A 20,452-nucleotide genomic window follows, 5' to 3' on the forward strand; every position below is an offset into this window, starting at 1 on the left:
TTTTTGGGGAACACATGGAAGTTTATTTATATTTATGGATATAACTCAAAGGAACCACGATGAACTTATTTCGCGCACCATTTTTATATTAAGGCACCACCTAGTCAAATTACTGGAACAAAATGTGGTAATTCATTAACATTCAATTAGATTAATTAATTAATTAATAATTAAAGAACATAAAACAAACATAATATAATCAATTAGATTAATTAATAATTAAAAAACATAATATAATACCTATGTAATATTTACAATACATAATATTCTAATTAAAGTTTCACCAATTAACCAAATAATTGGGTTTATAAAAAACGTATTTAAAATGCTAATTGTTTTTACAAACATTAACATACAATTATAACTATCTAGGTTTTATTATTTAGAAGAACTTGAGCGGCAATCGGCGGCAATTTGGTATTGCGGTCTCATTTTTATAACACTCCCAACTCGTATCTTTCATCAGCAATTGCAATTAATCGTACGTCACACACTTATATTGCAATATTAATTTGCAGTTCACAATTAAAATAGGGTCACTAATGAACCTTTTACATTACGAAAATGTATAATTAAAAGTTATACATAAGATTTAATTAAAAGTTTTTAGTAAGTATTTTTAAAAATGAGAAAATCACGATCCAGTTTCTTTTACAGAAACTTTCGGCACCTTTCGACGTAATGGAAATCTATTAATTTTTAATAAATTGTTTCCGTTGTATGATGAGACGTTTCCATTTAACACTCTCTTATGTTCCTTCAAAAGAAATCAACAATATTTGTCATTAAAACTGATGCATCGTGACCAGGGCTGTGCGGGTCCAGATTTTTGGGTGTCGGGTAAACTTCGGGTAACAGAAAATTTTACCCGCGGGTATCGGATCCAATTTTCAATTACCCGTCGGGTCCTGAAAAATCCCCCAATATTAGCTTTCGGGTCCAATTCGCGTCTTTGTTTTCCTTTACAGTCCAATTAAAAGCTAGATTTCAAAGCTGAGCCATTATCCCATAGTGTAATTCATTAAAGAATATTAATTAATAACTTGTTACTAATTAAATTATTTAATTATGAAAGGTAGAAGTATTGAAACATGCTCGGTAACGTCATGAACTGGACCCTTGGGGATTTTGTCAGACTCGGCGGGTATTGGCAAAGGCTTAAAATTGGGACTCGGGTACCCGTTCGGGTCCTAAAAAATGTCTCGGGCGGATACGCGACACGGACGCGAAAACGGGTACCCGAGATTTTCGAGTACCCGCACACCCCTGACTGTAACAAATAAATGGTTTTCTCTAAATTTCTATCAAGAAAGGTTCTAAGTAGCAGACGCCACTATAACAATGGCGGATGGCGCATTAGTCCCCGTTTTTTAAGACTAATTAAATGTACTAATTATTAATTTATTTTTTGAATATTTTCCTTTTATATTTAGAAAAAGCAGCCGTTCTTTTAATTAAGGTACAATCAAGAAGTGATATCTAGTTTATTAGGGAGAAGGTATCAATTCGCCCCACATTTATAATCTAGCTTTATCTCCAGTCCAAACGTAGACGTAGCCTGTCCGGACCGTTAATCCCCGCCGCCTCTAAATTACAACCAGCCAGCATCTCATTGGTTCTTGAAAACTCGTGCACGTCAGCACGACGCGAATGATAACGAAAATTACGTGTTTTCCGACTGAGGAGAGGCAAAAAAGCCCGGGGCCTCCTTTTACGTCCCCCCCCTTGTATTTTGAAAGGGGGACTGGGACTATAGCGCGCGCCAATACTTAAGCAAGTAGTCCACTAAGCCTTGCGAAACCGTATCGTTAACGTAACGTCACGTATCCAAATACGAACAGAACGCCATCTGATAACGTTTCTTAAACGATTCTTTCGGACTTAGGTAATGGGCGCCCTCTTTCGGATGATTTACGAACTTAAAACGGTAACGATACGGTTTCGCAAGGCTAAGTGGACTAATTGCTTAAGGCATCTTATACCTACTCCCTAATAAACTAGATATCACTTCTTGCTTGTATAATGTTATGTTACCTGAACTTTTCGTTTAAGTGTAAAGACATTAACAAACCTGCTGTAATTTTTCATTTGAATCTGCAGGTAATTTAGGATGTTGATTATTGAAGAAATACTTCGTAATTGAAGTTTGACTTTCGCCATCTTGTTTCCAATTCGGAATCGATGACTTTAAACCCTTTTTTCACAATTAATGAAATTTTTTTTTTTTTCAAAACATTCTGAACTTTGAACTTCGACCTTAAATTAAAAAATTACCGTTTGTTTGACCTTCCAACTGGCCAAACCCGTTCCAATTTGCTTTTTTCTATTTCGTAAATCCTTCGAACCGGAATTTTTCTTCTCCGGACTACAATTTTCAAGCAGCCAATCGTGAACCTTGTTGCTTCGCGTTTCATTCCCGAAGAAAAACGACACGTCCGAACCATGACGCTTGTGTAATAAAACTGTTACGTCTTGGTTTTCACTGGCAACAGTTGTGGCAACGGGTTGAAGAATTCGAAGTGAATTTGAAGACTGCGTCGGTGTAGCAAGTACGTTAGCTTTGTTTTCAATTGCAGACGAATTGTTTGTCAGTTTAGGGTTCATGTGCTTCTTAATTGTCTCCTGATTGAGACGTTTTAGTCTGACTTGAAGCTTCTTACATTGTCTGAGTAGGAGATCCGATTGATAAGAAATACCTGAAATACATTTTAATCACGAAGAATGATTGAACACGAGTGACGATTGCGTCGCGTGTGATGTGCAATGAAATGTAATGAAGTATTTATCCACTTGCACATATGTTTATAAAGTTGAGCAATTTTTCGGATTGCAAAGAAATAATATGGAATTCATGCTTTCCGTCTAAAGCTGATAGATTTAAAGAATGCATTGCAATTAGTGTTCCTATGGCATCCCATGAGTTAAGCAAAAATTCGTAAATTCCTTATAGGAAAAATTGGAAGTTTGTTCCGGAATTATAGGATTTTATAGGAGAAAAAAAACATGTGTTTTTATAGGAAAAAAAGGAATTTTTTCCAGGAATTATAGGATTTTATAGGAGAAAAAACATGTGTTTTTATAGGAAAAAAAAGGAATTTTGTTCCGGAATTATAGGATTTTATAGGAGAAAAAAACATGTGTTTTATAGGAAAAATAGGAATTTTGTTCCGGTATTAGAGGATTTTACAGGAGAAAAAACATGTGTTTTTATAGGAAAAATAGGAATTTTTTAAGGAATTAAAGGATTTTATAGTAGAAAAAAATGTGTTTTTATAGGAAAAATAGGAATTTTGTTCCGGATAGGGGAAAAAGCATGTGTTTTATACGAAAAATAGGAATTCTGTTCGGAATTATAGGATTTTATGGGAGAAAAAAAACATGTGTTTTTATAGGAAAAATAGGAATTTTGCTCCGGAATTATAGGATTTTATAGGAGAAAAAAACATGTGTTTTATAGGAAAAATGGGAATTTGGTTCCGGAATTATAGGATTTTATAGGAGAAAAAACATGTGTTTTTATAGGAAAATATAGGATTTTTGTTCCGGAATTATAGGATTTTATAGGAGAAAAAAACATGTGGTTTTATAGGAAAATAAAGGAATAAAAATGCATGCTTATATAAAACTATTTTGGCTTAAACTATATGCAGAAAAATACAGCACATTCTGATGATTGTAACCAACATATTGCCCAACATTTGCAGCAATGTTACTAAACCGAATCACATACGCCATGTAAATAGTTCCCCTCATCATTACTATCTCTATTAGCGCTGCTTAACTATTTGCCAAAGCACATGCATGCGATTGTGGATTAATTTTTGTCCCAGCCACGTCAAGACAATCAAGGTTTGTAATTGGTTAATTGATTGCTGTATTGGGATTTAGTAAACACAAAACAGTTATAGTTAATTCACCCTAGCACGGTGCCATTAGTTATATACCCATCTTAATTAAGATTGATGAGCGGGAGAGCAAATTAACAAAAATGGTGCCATGATCCCGGGAAGAATAATTCATATTACATAACTAAAGTATTTAGATGATACTTCTATTATCACCCCCTTCTGATTTAACTCAATAATGAACAAACCCAAGGCCTAGTGTAACTTTTAAAGGAATAATTAAACCTTATTGGAAATATTTATAGGCACCAAAATGGTGCCATGAGCCCGGGAAGAATAATTCATATTACATAACTAAAGTATTTAGATGATACTTCTATTATCACCCCCTTCTGATTTAACTAAATAATGAACAAACCCAAGGCCTAGTGTAACTTTTAAAGGAATAATTAAACCTTATTGGAAATATTTATAGGCACCAAAATGGTGCCATGAGCCCGGGAAGAATAATTCATATTACATAACTAAAGTATTTAGATGATACTTCTATTATCACCCCCTTCTGATTTAACTCAATAATGAACAAACCCAAGGCCTAGTGTAACTTTTAAATGAATAATATTAAACCTTATTGGAAATATTTATAGGCACCAATTTATTTCAATTAGGTATTATATAATTCATAGGAAAATTTCGCCGTTTTAAAATTATTTTTTTTTTCTTTTCCTTTAAATTTCAGTTTTTTTTTCCAGAATTATCAACTGGATAGCAATTTTCTTTATTCATCAAAGAACGATATTTTAGAGTTTCTAGGAATAAATAAACCCCGCGATAACGCGGCGCCGGATTGTTTATTGACTTTTGTATGATCCGAACTACTTTCTCACGACGCAGTATTATTTGTCTAGCAGACGATATGCGCATTCCACTTTTAGAACGTATCGGATTATTCTTGTCGCCGCCACGTGTTTCTGACGACTTTCTTTCTGATTGGTCCATTGCTGATACTGATATACGAAGATGCTTGCATCGTCAACAAACTTGCTCCACCAATATGGCATTAATTTTCAATGTTTTTGGCAAATTTTCTAAAATAAGTAATAATAACAATAATCCTCATTATTTTTTATTATCTTTACAAATTAATATTCGTTTTAACATTTAAATCATAAGATAAAACGGTGAAATAATTAAATCAAGCCAAGGCTTAAGATACAGAGAAAAATATCCGGGATAAGCTTAATTTAAGCCTTGTCACGATTTAGTATTTCCCCCGTTATAAGCTTTATGATTTTTAATTAGTGTGGATTATTGCTTCAAAATGTACCTAACAACTGCCAATTAAATTAACCAAAAACGTTGAAAATTCTTGCCAAATTTGAACAAGTTTGGAAATGTCTACAATATATTCATGCTCATGCGCAGATCGTTCGTTTCATCAATAAATGACCAATCAGATAACGCTAACAATAGATTACTCAATAATGGGGCCAATCCGAGAATGCTAACAATATATTACTCAATAATGGGGCCAATCAGAGAACGCTGAAAATATATTACTCAATAATGGGACCAATCAGAGAACACCAAAAAATAGACTACTCTATAATGGGCCAATCAGAGAACACTAAAAATAGATTACTCTATAATGGGTCAATCAGAGAACATGAGGCCAATCAGAGAAAACTAATAGTAGATTACTCTATAAAGGAACCAATCAGAGAACACTAATAATAGATTATAAAGGGACCAATCAGAGAACACTAATAATAGATTATAAAGGGACCAATCAGAGAACAAGTGCTAACAATAGATTACAAAGGGACCAATCAGAGAACACTAACAATAGATTATAAAGGGACCAATCAGAGAACACTAACAATAGATTATAAAGGGACCAATCAGAGAACACTAACAATAGATTATAAAGGGACCAATCAGAGAACACTAACAATAGATTATAAAGGGACCAATCAGAGAACACTAACAATAGATTATAAAGGGACCAATCAGAGAACACTAACAATAGAACACTTTATGAACAGACCAATCAGAGAACACTAACAATAGATTTTAAAGGGACCAATCGGAGAACACTAGCAAGGACCAATCAGAGAATGCCTGCAAGAGATTATAAAGGGACCAATCGGAGAACACTAGCAAGGACCAATCAGAGAATGCCTGCAAGAGATTATAAAGGGACCAATCAGAGAACACTAACAATAGATTTTAAAGGGACCAATCGGAGAACACTAGCAAGGACCAATCAGAGAATGCTTACGAGAGATTATAAAGGGGCCAATCAGAGGACACTAATATTACGCTAATATTATAAAAGGACACCAGATTGGGCACAAAACCCTTGGTGAACGAAGTTAGAAAAACGTCACAGCGTAGCGTTTGGGGAATAGTCGGTGCTCGTATGGAGGAGAAAATAATACTAACATTGTGGAATGCACGTGTTACGTCAGATTGTCACCAAAAAAAAACCTCAGAATAAAAGGGCAGTACAACTTTCAAATTTAGAAGATCTCCTACCCTTATTTAATCTAACCTTCTACGGGGCTCTTGACGACATCAACCGTTAGATGCCATCTTAAGTGACACCGATCGCCTGACATCAAGAAGAAAGTGATGATAAAAAAGATCAAAAGAGCAGACGACATAAACTAACGAAAACTTGCATACTTTCAAAAGAAAATTTGAAAATATTTCCGAGATTTCAAGCAAAGTGAATTGCTTTGCAAATTTGCAATTGCCTCGCAACCACTAAACTCGTGCATTGTTAAACTATAATGTTCAGTGTAAGCCAGAATATTTTGATCAATGTATGTAGCAGACAATTCTTAATAGATTACAGTAAAGCACATGCGTAGGATAAATAAATCCAAATAAAAAAAAATTTAATAATATACCTGTATCATTAAAAACAAAATTTAAATAACTCTTAATTAAATAAAAAATAAACTAAACATTACATCGACTAATCATAATGTTTTTGTCAAATTCAAATTCAAATTCAAATATTTTAACTTAAAACGATAAGAATTACAATAATCATCGGCACAGACCTGATTTTAGTCTCTGGTACTGTTGATTTCTCTGTCGGACGGAGAAGGAATACAAATGGGAAGATTTCTTATCATCTTGTTTCGGATTTCGATATGTGACACTAAACTTTAAGATTGACTCTCGATTTCTCAATTGATGAGTTAGACCCTTGGACCGCACCAATAAGACGGCTTCCGCAGTATGACAATAATGTTCGTAATTACTAATAGTCTTTGAAATTTGAGCGGAATTTATCGATAGATTTGTTAACGGAACAACGCTTGAACTTATAAGCGGCGAACAAACATCGAGATCTTCGACCATATCGTAAATTGAAAATGCGACATTCGCGTCCGATGGTAATCTACTAATACGTCTCATTGGATACTTCATTCTAGTTTCGCGAGAATTAACATCTTGTTCAGCGGGAACCAGATTTAACATTCTCATAAATGGGTTAGTGTCAATACACTCTTCGTCAGGTTCGGGGGAAGATGGTGGCGCGTCGTATTTAAAGTTAACTTTATCTTTATCTTGAAGTTTTTTAATCGTATGATTCACTTTATTGGAAGTAGCGGAGGACTTTTTATGGGAAGGTTTGTACGCGCCGCATCCTTTCGAAGTGTAAGCGCTTCTAAGGAGTCTTTGATCGGAAGAGCTCTTTGACGGAGAGCTATTGTTACTCGTATTGCTTAATCTCTTGTTGTTAAACCTTTAATTAAAATTAATTAAAATTCAATTTCAATTTTGAACTTTCTATCTGGGGTAGAAACCATGTTGGGGTTGGGGTTGAGGGGGGAATTGAATGATACCTACACTTGTTTATCGTTAGCTAGTTTTTGTTGCCTTCTCGCTTCTTTTACACTTGCAGGACTTGGTCTGCTTTGTGAAAATTCTAAAGATAATTAGATTAGAACGAGTTTATTTTTTAATAAGAAATTCATTCCACGAAGATTGGGTTTGAAATAATAGGATGTAATTCTCACCTATTGAATTATCTGAAGGTTTTCTTTTTCTACCATTTACCTAAAAAGAGGTTCGAAAAATACACGTTAATTTATTTCGGAAAATTATTATGGAAATTATTTTCATTTTAATACGAAGGGTAAAACGTACGTGTTTTTGACCTAATAAAAACAAATGGTAAAACGTACGTGTTTTTGATCTAATAAAAACAACTGGTAAAACGTACGTGTTTTTGATCTAATAAAAACAACTGGTAAAACGTACGTGTTTTTGATCTAATAAAAACAAATGGTAAAACGTGTTTTAGATTGAAAAAACAATTGGAAAAATGGGTTTTAGATCGAAAACCAAAGGGTAAAAAGCGTTTTTCATTGAAAAACCAAGGTGTAACGCGTTTTTTATCGAAAAACAAAGGTGTAACGCGTTTTTGATCGAAAAACCAAGGTGTAACGCGTTTTTGATCGAAAAACCAAGGTGTAACGCGTTTTTGATCGAAAAACCAAGGTGTAACGCGTTTTTGATCGAAAAACCAAGGTGTAACGCGTTTTTGATCGAAAAACCAAGGTGTAACGCGTTTTTGATCGAAAAACCAAGGTGTAACGCGTTTTTGATCGAAAAACCAAGGTGTAACGCGTTTTTGATCGAAAAACCAAGGTGTAACGCGTTTTTGATCGAAAAACCAAGGTGTAACGCGTTTTTGATCGAAAAACCAAGGTGTAACGCGTTTTTGATCGAAAAACCAAGGTGTAACGCGTTTTTGATCGAAAAACCAAGGTGTAACGCGTTTTTGATCGAAAAACCAAGGTGTAACGCGTTTTTGATCGAAAAACCAAGGTGTAACGCGTTTTTGATCGAAAAACCAAGGTGTAACGCGTTTTTGATCGAAAAACCAAGGTGTAACGCGTTTTTGATCGAAAAACCAAGGTGTAACGCGTTTTTGATCGAAAAACCAAGGTGTAACGCGTTTTTGATCGAAAAACCAAGGTGTAACGCGTTTTTGATCGAAAAACCAAGGTGTAACGCGTTTTTGATCGAAAAACCAAGGTGTAACGCGTTTTTGATCGAAAAACCAAGGTGTAACGCGTTTTTCATTGAAAAACCAAGGTGTAACGCGTTTTTGATCGAAAAACCAAGGTGTAACGCGTTTTTGATCGAAAAACCAAGGTGTAACGCGTTTTTGATCGAAAAACCAAGGTGTAACGCGTTTTTGATCGAAAAACCAAGGTGTAACGCGTTTTTGATCGAAAAACCAAGGTGTAACGCGTTTTTGATCGAAAAACCAAGGTGTAACGCGTTTTTGATCGAAAAACCAAGGTGTAACGCGTTTTTGATCGAAAAACCAAGGTGTAACGCGTTTTTGATCGAAAAACCAAGGTGTAACGCGTTTTTGATCGAAAAACCAAGGTGTAACGCGTTTTTGATCGAAAAACCAAGGTGTAACGCGTTTTTGATCGAAAAACCAAGGTGTAACGCGTTTTTGATCGAAAAACCAAGGTGTAACGCGTTTTTGATCGAAAAACCAAGGTGTAACGCGTTTTTGATCGAAAAACCAAGGTGTAACGCGTTTTTGATCGAAAAACCAAGGTGTAACGCGTTTTTGATCGAAAAACCAAGGTGTAACGCGTTTTTGATCGAAAAACCAAGGTGTAACGCGTTTTTGATCGAAAAACCAAGGTGTAACGCGTTTTTGATCGAAAAACCAAGGTGTAACGCGTTTTTGATCGAAAAACCAAGGTGTAACGCGTTTTTGATCGAAAAACCAAGGTGTAACGCGTTTTTGATCGAAAAACCAAGGTGTAACGCGTTTTTGATCGAAAAACCAAGGTGTAACGCGTTTTTGATCGAAAAACCAAGGTGTAACGCGTTTTTGATCGAAAAACCAAGGTGTAACGCGTTTTTGATCGAAAAACCAAGGTGTAACGCGTTTTTGATCGAAAAACCAAGGTGTAACGCGTTTTTGATCGAAAAACCAAGGTGTAACGCGTTTTTGATCGAAAAACCAAGGTGTAACGCGTTTTTGATCGAAAAACCAAGGTGTAACGCGTTTTTGATCGAAAAACCAAGGTGTAACGCGTTTTTGATCGAAAAACCAAGGTGTAACGCGTTTTTGATCGAAAAACCAAGGTGTAACGCGTTTTTGATCGAAAAACCAAGGTGTAACGCGTTTTTGATCGAAAAACCAAGGTGTAACGCGTTTTTGATCGAAAAACCAAGGTGTAACGCGTTTTTGATCGAAAAACCAAGGTGTAACGCGTTTTTGATCGAAAAACCAAGGTGTAACGCGTTTTTGATCGAAAAACCAAGGTGTAACGCGTTTTTGATCGAAAAACCAAGGTGTAACGCGTTTTTGATCGAAAAACCAAGGTGTAACGCGTTCTTGATCGAAAAACCAAGGTGTAACGCGTTTTTGATCGAAAAACCAAGGTGTAACGCGTTTTTGATCGAAAAACCAAGGTGTAACGCGTTTTGGATCGAAAAACCAAGGTGTAACGCGTTTTGGATCGAAAAACCAAGGTGTAACGCGTTTTTAATCGAAAAACCAAGGTGTAACGCGTTTTGGATCGAAAAACCAAGGTGTAACGCGTTTTTAATCGAAAAACCAAGGTGTAACGCGTTTTTAATCGAAAAACCAAGGTGTAACGCGTTTTTAATCGAAAAACCAAGGTGTAACGCGTTTTTGATCGAAAAACCAAGGTGTAACGCGTTTTTGATCGAAAAACCAAGGTGTAACGCGTTTTTGATCGAAAAACCAAGGTGTAACGCGTTTTTGATCGAAAAACCAAGGTGTAACGCGTTTTTGATCGAAAAACCAAGGTGTAACGCGTTTTTGATCGAAAAACCAAGGTGTAACGCGTTTTTGATCGAAAAACCAAGGTGTAACGCGTTTTTGATCGAAAAACCAAGGTGTAACGCGTTTTTGATCGAAAAACCAAGGTGTAACGCGTTTTTGATCGAAAAACCAAGGTGTAACGTGTTTTTGATCGAAAAACCAAGGTGTAACGTGTTTTTAATCGAAAAACCGAGGTGTAACGCGTTTTTGATCGAAAAACCAAGGTGTAACGTGTTTTTGATCGAAAAACCAAGGTGTAACGTGTTTTTAATCGAAAAACCGAGGTGTAACGTGTTTTTGATCGAAAAACCAAGGTGTAACGTGTTTTTGATCGAAAACCAAGGTTTAACATTCAAATATTGCAGGAAAGTGCTTTAAGAGAGGACTGTAGTGATTTCACCATGGTAATGTAAACACTCAAATTCTACAATCGCGTAAAACCATAAATTACCATAAATACATACAAATTAAAACATGATTTTTGTCAATATTTGAATCAGTAATTTACTATGGAAATCAAATTACCATTAAATTACCATTTATAAAAATTATGGTAACTTCACATCTCAAGTATATCCAATGGTGTAGATCAATAAATTTCAAAATTCACAAACACTTTCAAATTTAAGATATACCCTCAAAAGATTAGATTAGATAATGTTAATAAACACACTATCGAAGCTACCATCCATCTTCTGCCGATTGCTGTATTTTATCATATTTTTTGTTCAAGAGTGGTAGGAAATTTTCAAGTTGAAATAATGATCCTGCTTTTTTTTCAAGGGGATCGGAAATGGAAAATTTAAACCCCCCAAAAGACTTTTCTTGATTACGACGCCATCTGGTGACGATACTAAGAAACTGTCGAGTACTTACTTGAACTTTTTTCCTTTCCGGCGGAACATTTGTCGTCGGTATATTGCAGAGAAATGAATCATTTGATAGATTAAAAACTGCGTATGACCCATCTTTGTTCTGAGCTAGTCTGAAGGTCCTGCAAGAGACAAGACAGACAAGTGTGCCAAACAATAATTAGTTTCTGGCAGAAAATGACAAAGTAGTATAGAAATAGGGGTTTCAGAACAAAATTACAAGGGGAAGAGGCACAGAATTGCCTTCCACAATTTTCCCTTCCACTGATTCTTTGTCAGGAACCAATCAGAACTCGTTAACACTGAGGGCGGAGCTAAAACTAGCCTTTGTCAGGAACCAATCAGAACTCGTTAACACTGAGGGCGGAGTTAAACTAGCCTTTGTCAGGAACCAATCAGAACTCGTTAACGCTGAGGGCGGAGCCAAAACTAGCCTTTGTCAGGAACCAATCAGAACTCGTTAACACTGAGGGCGGAGCTAAAACTAGCCTTTGTCAGGAACCAATCAGAACTCGTTAACACTGAGGGGGGCGGACCTAAAACTAGCCTTTAGCAGGCCAGCCAACTCTACACCTCGATAATGGGAGCATCTAGTGGCATTTGTTTAAACTAAACCACAGCTTAGATTTGATTTAAGTTCCCTTCAAAGGGTGAAGAAATACTTGGTAAGGTTTATTTGTATTTCTTCTGTGGAAAACAATTGTTTATCTCTTATTTACTCTTTGTCTTGGTGGGAAATATCAGCCAACAAAGGTGTACAACATATTTTAGACTGTGATACCAACTCCCTTATATTAGCAACTTCTCAGAATAATTTCAACAACCCACAATGAAAAACATCATTCAGTGCTTAAAAAAAAACCCCAGGCCTTCCCTGTCCCGAGTCGGCCACATAATAGTGGCGCCATCTGCTGTGAAAAAACAAAAACCCTGAAATTTCACTAAACCATGGTCAAAGACTAAAAAAAACAAAAACCATTTCAACCACCCACAGAGAAACATCATTCAGTGCTTAAAAAATAAAATCCCAAGCCCTTCCCTCAGTTCCCTATCCCGACGGCCACATGATAGTGGCGCCATCTGCTGTGAAAAAACAAAAAAAACCTGAAATTTCACTAAACCATGGTCAAGGACTAAACAAAAACCATTTCAACCACCCACAGAGAAACATCATTCAGTGCTTAACAAAATAAAAGCCCAGGCCCTTCCTCCAGTTCCCTGTCCCGACGGCCACATAATAGTGGCGCCATCTGTTGTGGCGAAACAAAAACCCTGAAATTTCACAAAACCATGTTCAAGGACTAAAAAAACCATAGAACAACTTAATTTTAACAATATCTACTAGAAATATCATTGCAATGTCACACCCTTGCTTGGTGTGTCACCAAGCTAGTCCGAGACTTCTGGGAAATACAGCACGGCCCCATAATACACTCCCATCGTTCACGATAACCACAACATAACCAACTTTCAAACTAAACAAACATTTAGTGGAATACACCCTAGAGTTATAAACCTCATTATTTCATAATATTACGAAACATTAAGTGATTTACAAGTACATTTGATGATTGGTACAGGACAGTGTTATCTAATTATATTTGAACATTAAAACAGAATTTGTCTAATTTTAATTTAAATTTAATTTTAATTCCTTACTAAAATCATTTCTTTTAAATATTAAACAAAATTCCTCAAAAAGAAGAAGAAAAAAATTTACGAAAAATTTTTAATGTGGCAAAGATAAGTGCTTATGAAGTTATGACCTAAAAAGGGGGTCATCCATAAAACGACGAATTTTCTCATCTAAAAACGCCACAAAAAATTTATCAGATTAGCCAAGGCTTAACGTAAAACTTGTCACGTAATACGATGGCAATAATAATTAACCCTTGCGTTATAAACACGAAATTACTTTCAAAACATTTGATAAGATAATTAAAAAAAGAAGAAACCGTAATTTCAAAAATTTTAAAGGGTAAAATTTCAACAAAAACCAAAAATTTCGTCGATGCTCAACTTACATTATGTTGAAAAACTTGAAGTTTCCGTTCCGTTGCCACTAGGATTCGAACACTGAAACTTTATGGAGCAACCAGCACAATTCAGCCCAATGCCCGCCAAAACGTTACACTCTCTCCATGTTTCAAAAATATACTTTAAATGTCGAGGTATATTTAATTACTCAAACTTATTTCCTTGTTAAAATCTAAAACTAGACTTATTCAAGAAGACAGCGTAATTTTACGTATGGTTAACGCACGATACACTTTAGACCGCGGATCCGTCCGTCACCGATATTGCGGGAAGTGAAAATACATAGTGTGAGTGGCGCTGCAATCGTATGCACAGTGTAAGGCTAGGGAAGTTGGGAAATTTGTATTTCACAAGTTCTCAAAGGACCATTGGTACAATACTTGGAAATTGGCTCTTTGCCAGGAAGTATGGCGCATAAACCTCAAGGCCATATAAAGGATAGGGGAAGAGAATATGCACACCCCATGTTTAAGATAAATAAATTACTCATAGCTAGCTCAAACGCACGTACTTAAATGCAATGTAATTTATCTTTATGAGCAACTTCAGATATGTGATATTTTTAGAAGTTTACATTTGAAAATGTGAAACCCCACATGATAAACACTATTTTTCCAAGAAAGATTTTCCTTATTTCGCAGGAAAAATTAACGCCACAATAAGCAGACGATTTAAGAATAATAAACCACCGCCATCTATCATTGAAAAAAAACTTCGAAAATGAGATATACAAAATATTTGTATTCTGAAACGAACCCTTAATTACCACCTAAATTAACCCAAAAAAAAATATTTGTTCAAAAATTTACATAGAGGACACTCAAAAACGTACATGACAAGACGAACAAGCAGACTACGCGGCCTAAGATTTAAACTTAGTATCTAATCATATTAGTCCATGGTTTTTCAAGTAGATAATGGCTGCTTATTTTCAGTCCGTTCCTGTAAATTCTGTTGTTGTCTGCTTGTTCTTCATTTGTCTCGATCTCGAAACAAAGGGAGGTCGATACCGAAAAATCTTTTTGAAAACTTAACTTACGACTCGGTAGCACGATTGTAAGTAAAAAAAATTCAAAAATAATATTTTAAATTAATAATTTGTGAACAATTCTTCTTCACAAACACAATCTCGATACAAAAATTCAGAGAGCACCTTCAAACTGACTCATCTCCCTATGCATGCTACAACTTTCTTGCTATCTTAAATTCATTATGCCTTGCAAGCGGCATCGTGAATAATGTGTAGTAATATTCGTGCTAATGTTCGAAGCTACTAGTTAAATATCTTCAGATTTATGTTATTTGCCATTGAAAAACACATAAATTTTTAATAAAAGTATAAAAAACTTTCTTTGTTTAGGAACAACTTGGGTTACGTAATTTAACAAAATGGCGAATGTTGTGCCATCAATGTCAAACTACGCTAAGCGTATGGCAAGGCTTAGTGCCCAAATATTTGTAGAGGTTTCGCGACCAACGAAGAAAAGATCCATGAAAGTTGTGAAAATGTTTAGTGAAAAACCAATGGACTTAAGAACTGAAATCATAAACTGGTACCCGCCTCATCCTCAAATTTCAGTTTTAATGAAAAGATTACGCGAACATGGCCTTTTCAGAGATGAACATGAAGATTTTCGCGATGAAATGTTTAGGTTAAGAGCACTCCGAGGGAAGGCCCCACCCAAAAAGGGTGAGGGTAAAAAAGCCCAGTTGTTGAAAAAGACAGATTCATAGGTACAAAGTTTAATCTAATCAGAACTTGGAAGTCAAGATTAATCACGGAAACGATCCTTACACACACGATTTCAAAATAAAAAATTGTATTACGCATAGAAATAAAAAAATATTATTATCTTCAAATGGTGTCAATATTTATCATCTATACCTTTATCTTACACTCAACCTTGCATCTCATTGTCATGTGTAATAAGCTGTTCCTTAAAGGGAAAGTTTAGGTAACATAACATTATACCTTCAAAGAACGGCCTTCTTCTAAATATGAAAAACTAAATGATCCCTTATTATTACAAAATAATTAGCATTTAATTAGTCGTTAAAAAAATCAAGGACTATTGTACGGCCATTGGTTTAGTGGCGTCTGCTAGCCCGAAACTATTACTCCTACAGGATTGGTTGAATTCTCAAGGGTAAGGTAGGTTCTGGGTAGCAGACGCCACTAAAACAATGGCGGCGCAGTAGACATCGTTTTTAAGAGTAATTAAAGGCAAATTATTTTGCATTAAGAGATTATTTTTTTTTTTAATATTTAATTTCTTTTATATTTAGAAATAGGTCGTTCTTTTAAGGTATAATGTTATGTTACTTGGGCTTTTCCTTTAAGAAATAGGTACATACTTTTCACTGAAGGGAATTTCCCCAATGTTGCCAGGAATTTTGTAAACCCAATAGGCAGGCAGTACTAAACTAGCGATTTCCACTGACTGCACTAGAGCACTCTAAGTGCACTCTCGGCGCGTTTTCGTCCGCCACTGGGAACATGAGTGCAACACGCGCCCAGAATCGCGTTTTCCACTGACCCCAAAAACTGCCCGAGAATTGCTCTTTCGTGCTCTGAAAAATTCGACGGAGCGACGGTGCTCGAGTATGACGTAAAAAAATCAAAATGGCGGACCACGTGGTATCTCATAGAAGACAGGCTCTCGCTTATGCTTATTTCTGGAATCATCTTCTGAAAGTTCTGAAGATGAAGAATACGAGGTTTTATGATTACTTTAAAGATATTACGCCTCGTCCTAAAACAATAATTATTTCAGAGACGTTGTCGATCATTACTCAAAATAGATTTTTTGTAAATTAATTGAAATGTTAATTCTATTAATTGGTTTCAGACCATTTGCGTCAAGATATACACACTTTATTACAATTTCGTCTCAGGCGCCAATTTTGATTTTTCAGAGCGCACTCGAACCTCTCGATCGTGTTCCACTGACGAAACTATTCTCTCCAAAACTCGCTGAGGGCAGTTACGTCATCCTAACCCTGAGAGCACTCTTTGGAGCAGTCAGTGGAAATCGCTATAACATCGTAAAATTGCACTGACATTAAAAGCTGAGATAGGGGGGGGATTTTTCTCTAGCCCCTTTTAGCAAAAACTATATTGTTACATTATGGGCCTAGGTCGATCATGTGAGTACAGTTACTTTCGGTTTACTTATCAAAGTAGATAAATCATTTCCTGCACCTATTAAAAACGTAAATCCGCTGAGATACGGGAATAAAAAAACAACATTTTTTAATTATCTGGAAATACCTTTGCTCATCGGAAGTAGCTGATAATTTGCATATCTGAAAGCGAATGATTTCACCAGAGTATGTAGAGTATTTTCAACGTTCCATCATTTGGGAACTGAACAACAAACTGCAGGCCACTAAATGTCTTCATTCGTTAACATTGATTTTATTGTACATAATTTGTAACCATTTCACCGAATTCGAAGAAGTTTGCTGAAGCTGTGATAAAAATCAACAGATATGGCTGAACATTGGACGACTTTGCACAAACTGGCTGAAAATGAGGACGCAGAAACGGTCGCTAATTTGCTTGACGACGAGGAAATTGCGGCGAATTTGAACACAAAGGATCGGTATGGCCGGACTCCATTGTTTGTTGCAGCCCAATGTGGTAACGCAGGCGTGATCAAAGTACTAATAAGTAGGGGGGCTCGAGTTAATGAGGCCAGAGAGGACGGTGCGACACCGATATGGCAGGCTGCTTACAACGGAGACATAGAAGTCTTGCAGGCATTACTGGATGAAGAAACTAATCATTTCCAGCCTAATAACAACGGCGCTACACCAGTATTCGTGGCCGCACAAAATGGCCATGAAAAAGCGATTGAAATACTTTATTCCCACGGTGCCAATGTAAACACACCGAATAATGCAGGCGCTACACCTTTGTACGTGGCTTGCCTTAATGGACACGAACATGTACTGCAGACCCTGTTATCGCAAGGTGCGAGTGTAAATCAAGCGACACATGATGGTCGTACACCTTTACTGATGGCGGCATTAAATGGCCATTTTGAATTTGTAGTAGCCCTCCTGAAAAGTAGAGCCGATCCCAATGCTGCAATGGAAAACGGAGCCACTCCACTGTACTGGGCTTCCTTTGATGGACACAAGGACATTGTGAACGCGTTGTTAGACTATGGTGCTAATGTAAACGTCGCGCGGATTGACGGACGTTCACCCCTTCACGCGGCAACTTATAACGGACACTCGGATATCGTTACAACGCTTTTAAGTAGAGGCGCGGACAAAGATGGTGACACGCCATTACACGATGCAACGACACTGAAACGCAAGGATATCATCGACATCTTGATTTTAACAGGTGCAGATTGTTACTCGACTAACAAAAATGGCCGTACTCCCACGGACATAATGGATAACGGGCCGGATTTCGACCTGTCCCAACCATCAGAAGATTGCGAGCGAACAATGGAGGCTGTCAACGAAGTATTGAGACTAACAATTGAGGGCGATAACCAAGACGAGATTGAAACGATGCGTGAAAGACTTTCGCTGCTAAACGAGCAAGTCGCCAAGTTAGTCGACGAGCTGAACAACGTTCATATAACCAATGAAGAATTCGTAACCCAGAAGGATGACGAAATTGCAGAACTTCGTGGGGAAAACAAGGGGCTACTTTCAAAGCTTATCGTTATGAGAAGGCTTATGTCCATAAAGGAAGAAAAAAAGAAAGCCGAAGAAGAAAAGAATATTCAGCTTCTGGAGATCGTTCGGCAACTACGAGAAGTGACTAAGGAACGCGACAAAGAGGTAGAAAGTTTAAAAGTCATTATAAAAGGGTTGGAAGCGCGGGTTCAGGAGTTAACTCGGTCTAATACCGACCTTGCTACGTTAACGTTGGTTCTAGCTACCGCCAATCGAGCTAAAGACTTCGAGATTGAGAGGTTGACTAATATTATAATTAAACTGAGAGGAGACACTAAAAATATAGTATTTTCTCCAGTGAACATATTGAACAATAATTTTGGTAATTACGCAGGGCCAACTGAGTTAATTTATGCTTAAATTGATCTTAGGGGTGTTCCGTGCTTTTTCTTAATATTTTAGGTATCATTAAAAACGAAATTTCGAACAATTATTGAATGCAACAACTATTATAATAATATACTGTAGTATAATATATAATAATATAATATATAATAATATAATATGATAATATATTATATAGTAATGTGATTATATATATTATATAGTAATGTGATTATATATATTATATAGTAATGTGATTATATATATTATATAGTAATGTGATTATATATATTATATAGTAATGTGATTATATATATTATATAGTAATGTGATTATATATATTATATAGTAATGTGATTATATATATTATATAGTAATGTGATTATATATATTATATAGTAATATGATAATATATATTATATAGTAATATGATAATATATATTATATAGTAATATGATAACATATATTATATAGTAATATGATAATATATATTATATAGTAATATGATAATATATATTATATAATAATATGATAATATATATTATAACTTTCTAAACAATTTATGATTTTTTTGTATTCAAAACAAAATATGAAATAAAGTAAAATTATTTACGTATAGGCAAACAGAATATACAAATCATCTTTGATTATATCAACAGTACAATAATTAGATAGGAAACATGCTAAAATAAAACTTACATGTCTTTTTATGGTTCTCTTCAAATATTTCTTAATAATTTTTAAATAAACTAATAAAATTAATATCATAAACATACGTGGTGACCATCAGGCTGGGAAATAAGGATATTTTTTAAACTAGTCCTTTGGACCAGTGACCCCCTAGTGTCTGAAATTATTTACTGGTCTCCGGACTGGTCCCAGCCTTTGCTCTCCAATAGATTTGCAATTAATAAACTGGTCCCGAGGACCAGTAACCCCCACTTCTTGAATTAAAAAACTAGTCCAAGCAATTAATAAACTGGTTTTGGACCAGAGGAAGTGTGCTATTTCCCAGCCTGGTGACCATCATCCTTGCATGTATCACACTCAACAAGACTATAAAGATTTATTTAACTGTATTATTAGCAGACGACGTTGTCAAAACTATGAATCATAGTTACTAAAGCTAAACCCCAGACGGAAAAATATGTATGGGTATTTTCAAAGCCTACTTAGTATAAAAATTGTTCAGTTTTACCAAATCATATTGACGTTCAAATAGCACAGTGTTTCACAATAGAATATGATGATTAACAGAATATTTTTAACGTGCGTCATAGGTTTAGTGGCGTCTACTAGCTTGAACCTCTTACTTCCTACCTTAGTCTTACCTCTCTCAGACTGTGAGAATTCAACCAAACCCGTTATAATTTCATGTTACCTGAACTTTTCCTTTAAGAAATAGATATTTTTCACTGAAGGCAATTTTTCGTGTTCCCACAGCTAGTGTTGCCAGGAATTTTATGGAAAAAAGAGGCAGTTAAAAGCAGAGATAGGGGAGGATTTTTCTCTAGCCCTCTAGCGAAAACTATATTGTTAAATTATAGGTCGAGTACAGTTACTTTTGGTTTATCAAATTAGATAAATCATTTACTGATAGAATTAAAACCGTATAACAGTGTACTAAATCCGCTGAGATACGGGAATAAAAAACACCACTTTTTAATTATCTGGAAAAACCTTTGCTTATTGAAAGAAGCTGATTATTTGAGTATCTAACAAAAAAAACCAAACCATTTTTCCAGGAAAAGACACAATCTAACTAGAGTACTTTCAACGTAGTTAGATATATCATTAGGGAACTGAACAACAAACTGTAGGCTAGT

At 35.6% G+C, this 20,452-nt stretch overlaps 3 protein-coding genes across 3 annotated transcripts; 2 read left to right on the forward strand and 1 right to left on the reverse strand.

The window, feature by feature from the left end:
• Nucleotides 1-14,189, reverse strand: LOC149618541 (uncharacterized). The gene is made up of 8 exons (XM_089853925.1): nt 13,589-14,189; nt 11,569-11,686; nt 7,883-7,922; nt 7,713-7,791; nt 6,917-7,608; nt 2,275-2,696; nt 2,072-2,194; nt 1-757 (listed from the first exon to the last, which is right to left on the reverse strand). Coding segments are annotated over exons 1-8 (1,599 nt in total). The 5' UTR covers nt 13,591-14,189; the 3' UTR covers nt 1-634.
• Nucleotides 14,190-14,529: 340 nt separating this feature from the next.
• mRpS33 (mitochondrial ribosomal protein S33) lies at nt 14,530-15,461 on the forward strand. The gene is made up of 2 exons (XM_089853935.1): nt 14,530-14,657; nt 14,962-15,461. Exon 2 carries the CDS (start codon nt 14,991-14,993, stop codon nt 15,333-15,335), a length of 345 nt encoding a protein of 114 aa, XP_089710061.1. The 5' UTR covers nt 14,530-14,657; nt 14,962-14,990; the 3' UTR covers nt 15,336-15,461.
• A 1,479-nt stretch (nt 15,462-16,940) lies between these two features.
• Nucleotides 16,941-18,662, forward strand: LOC149618543 (uncharacterized). Its single transcript, XM_089854493.1, has one exon. It carries the CDS (start codon nt 17,094-17,096, stop codon nt 18,660-18,662), a length of 1,569 nt encoding a protein of 522 aa, XP_089710619.1. The 5' UTR covers nt 16,941-17,093.
• The last annotated feature ends 1,790 nt before the right edge of the window (nt 18,663-20,452 follow it).

This window comes from Phalangium opilio, unplaced genomic scaffold, assembly GCF_054372755.1.
Source record: "Phalangium opilio isolate 3A_F unplaced genomic scaffold, DU_Popi_V2 ptg000209l_1, whole genome shotgun sequence".
Taxonomy (NCBI): Eukaryota; Metazoa; Arthropoda; class Arachnida; order Opiliones; family Phalangiidae; genus Phalangium; species Phalangium opilio.

What these genes read in the sequence shown, in the direction of transcription:
- LOC149618543 (XM_089854493.1), top strand. Translation starts at nt 17,094, where the DNA reads ATGGCTGAACATTGGACGACTTTGCACAAACTGGCTGAAAATGAGGAC.
- mRpS33 (XM_089853935.1), top strand. Translation starts at nt 14,991, where the DNA reads ATGGCGAATGTTGTGCCATCAATGTCAAACTACGCTAAGCGTATGGCA.
- LOC149618541 (XM_089853925.1), bottom strand. An exon ending in GTTGGAAGGTCAAACAAACG is followed by an intron (nt 2,195 to 2,274) that starts GTAATTTTTTAA and finishes TTGTGAAAAAAG; the next exon opens with GGTTTAAAGTCATCGATTCC. An exon ending in CAAATGAAAAATTACAGCAG is followed by an intron (nt 758 to 2,071) that starts GTTTGTTAATGT and finishes TTTCTTTTGAAG; the next exon opens with GAACATAAGAGAGTGTTAAA.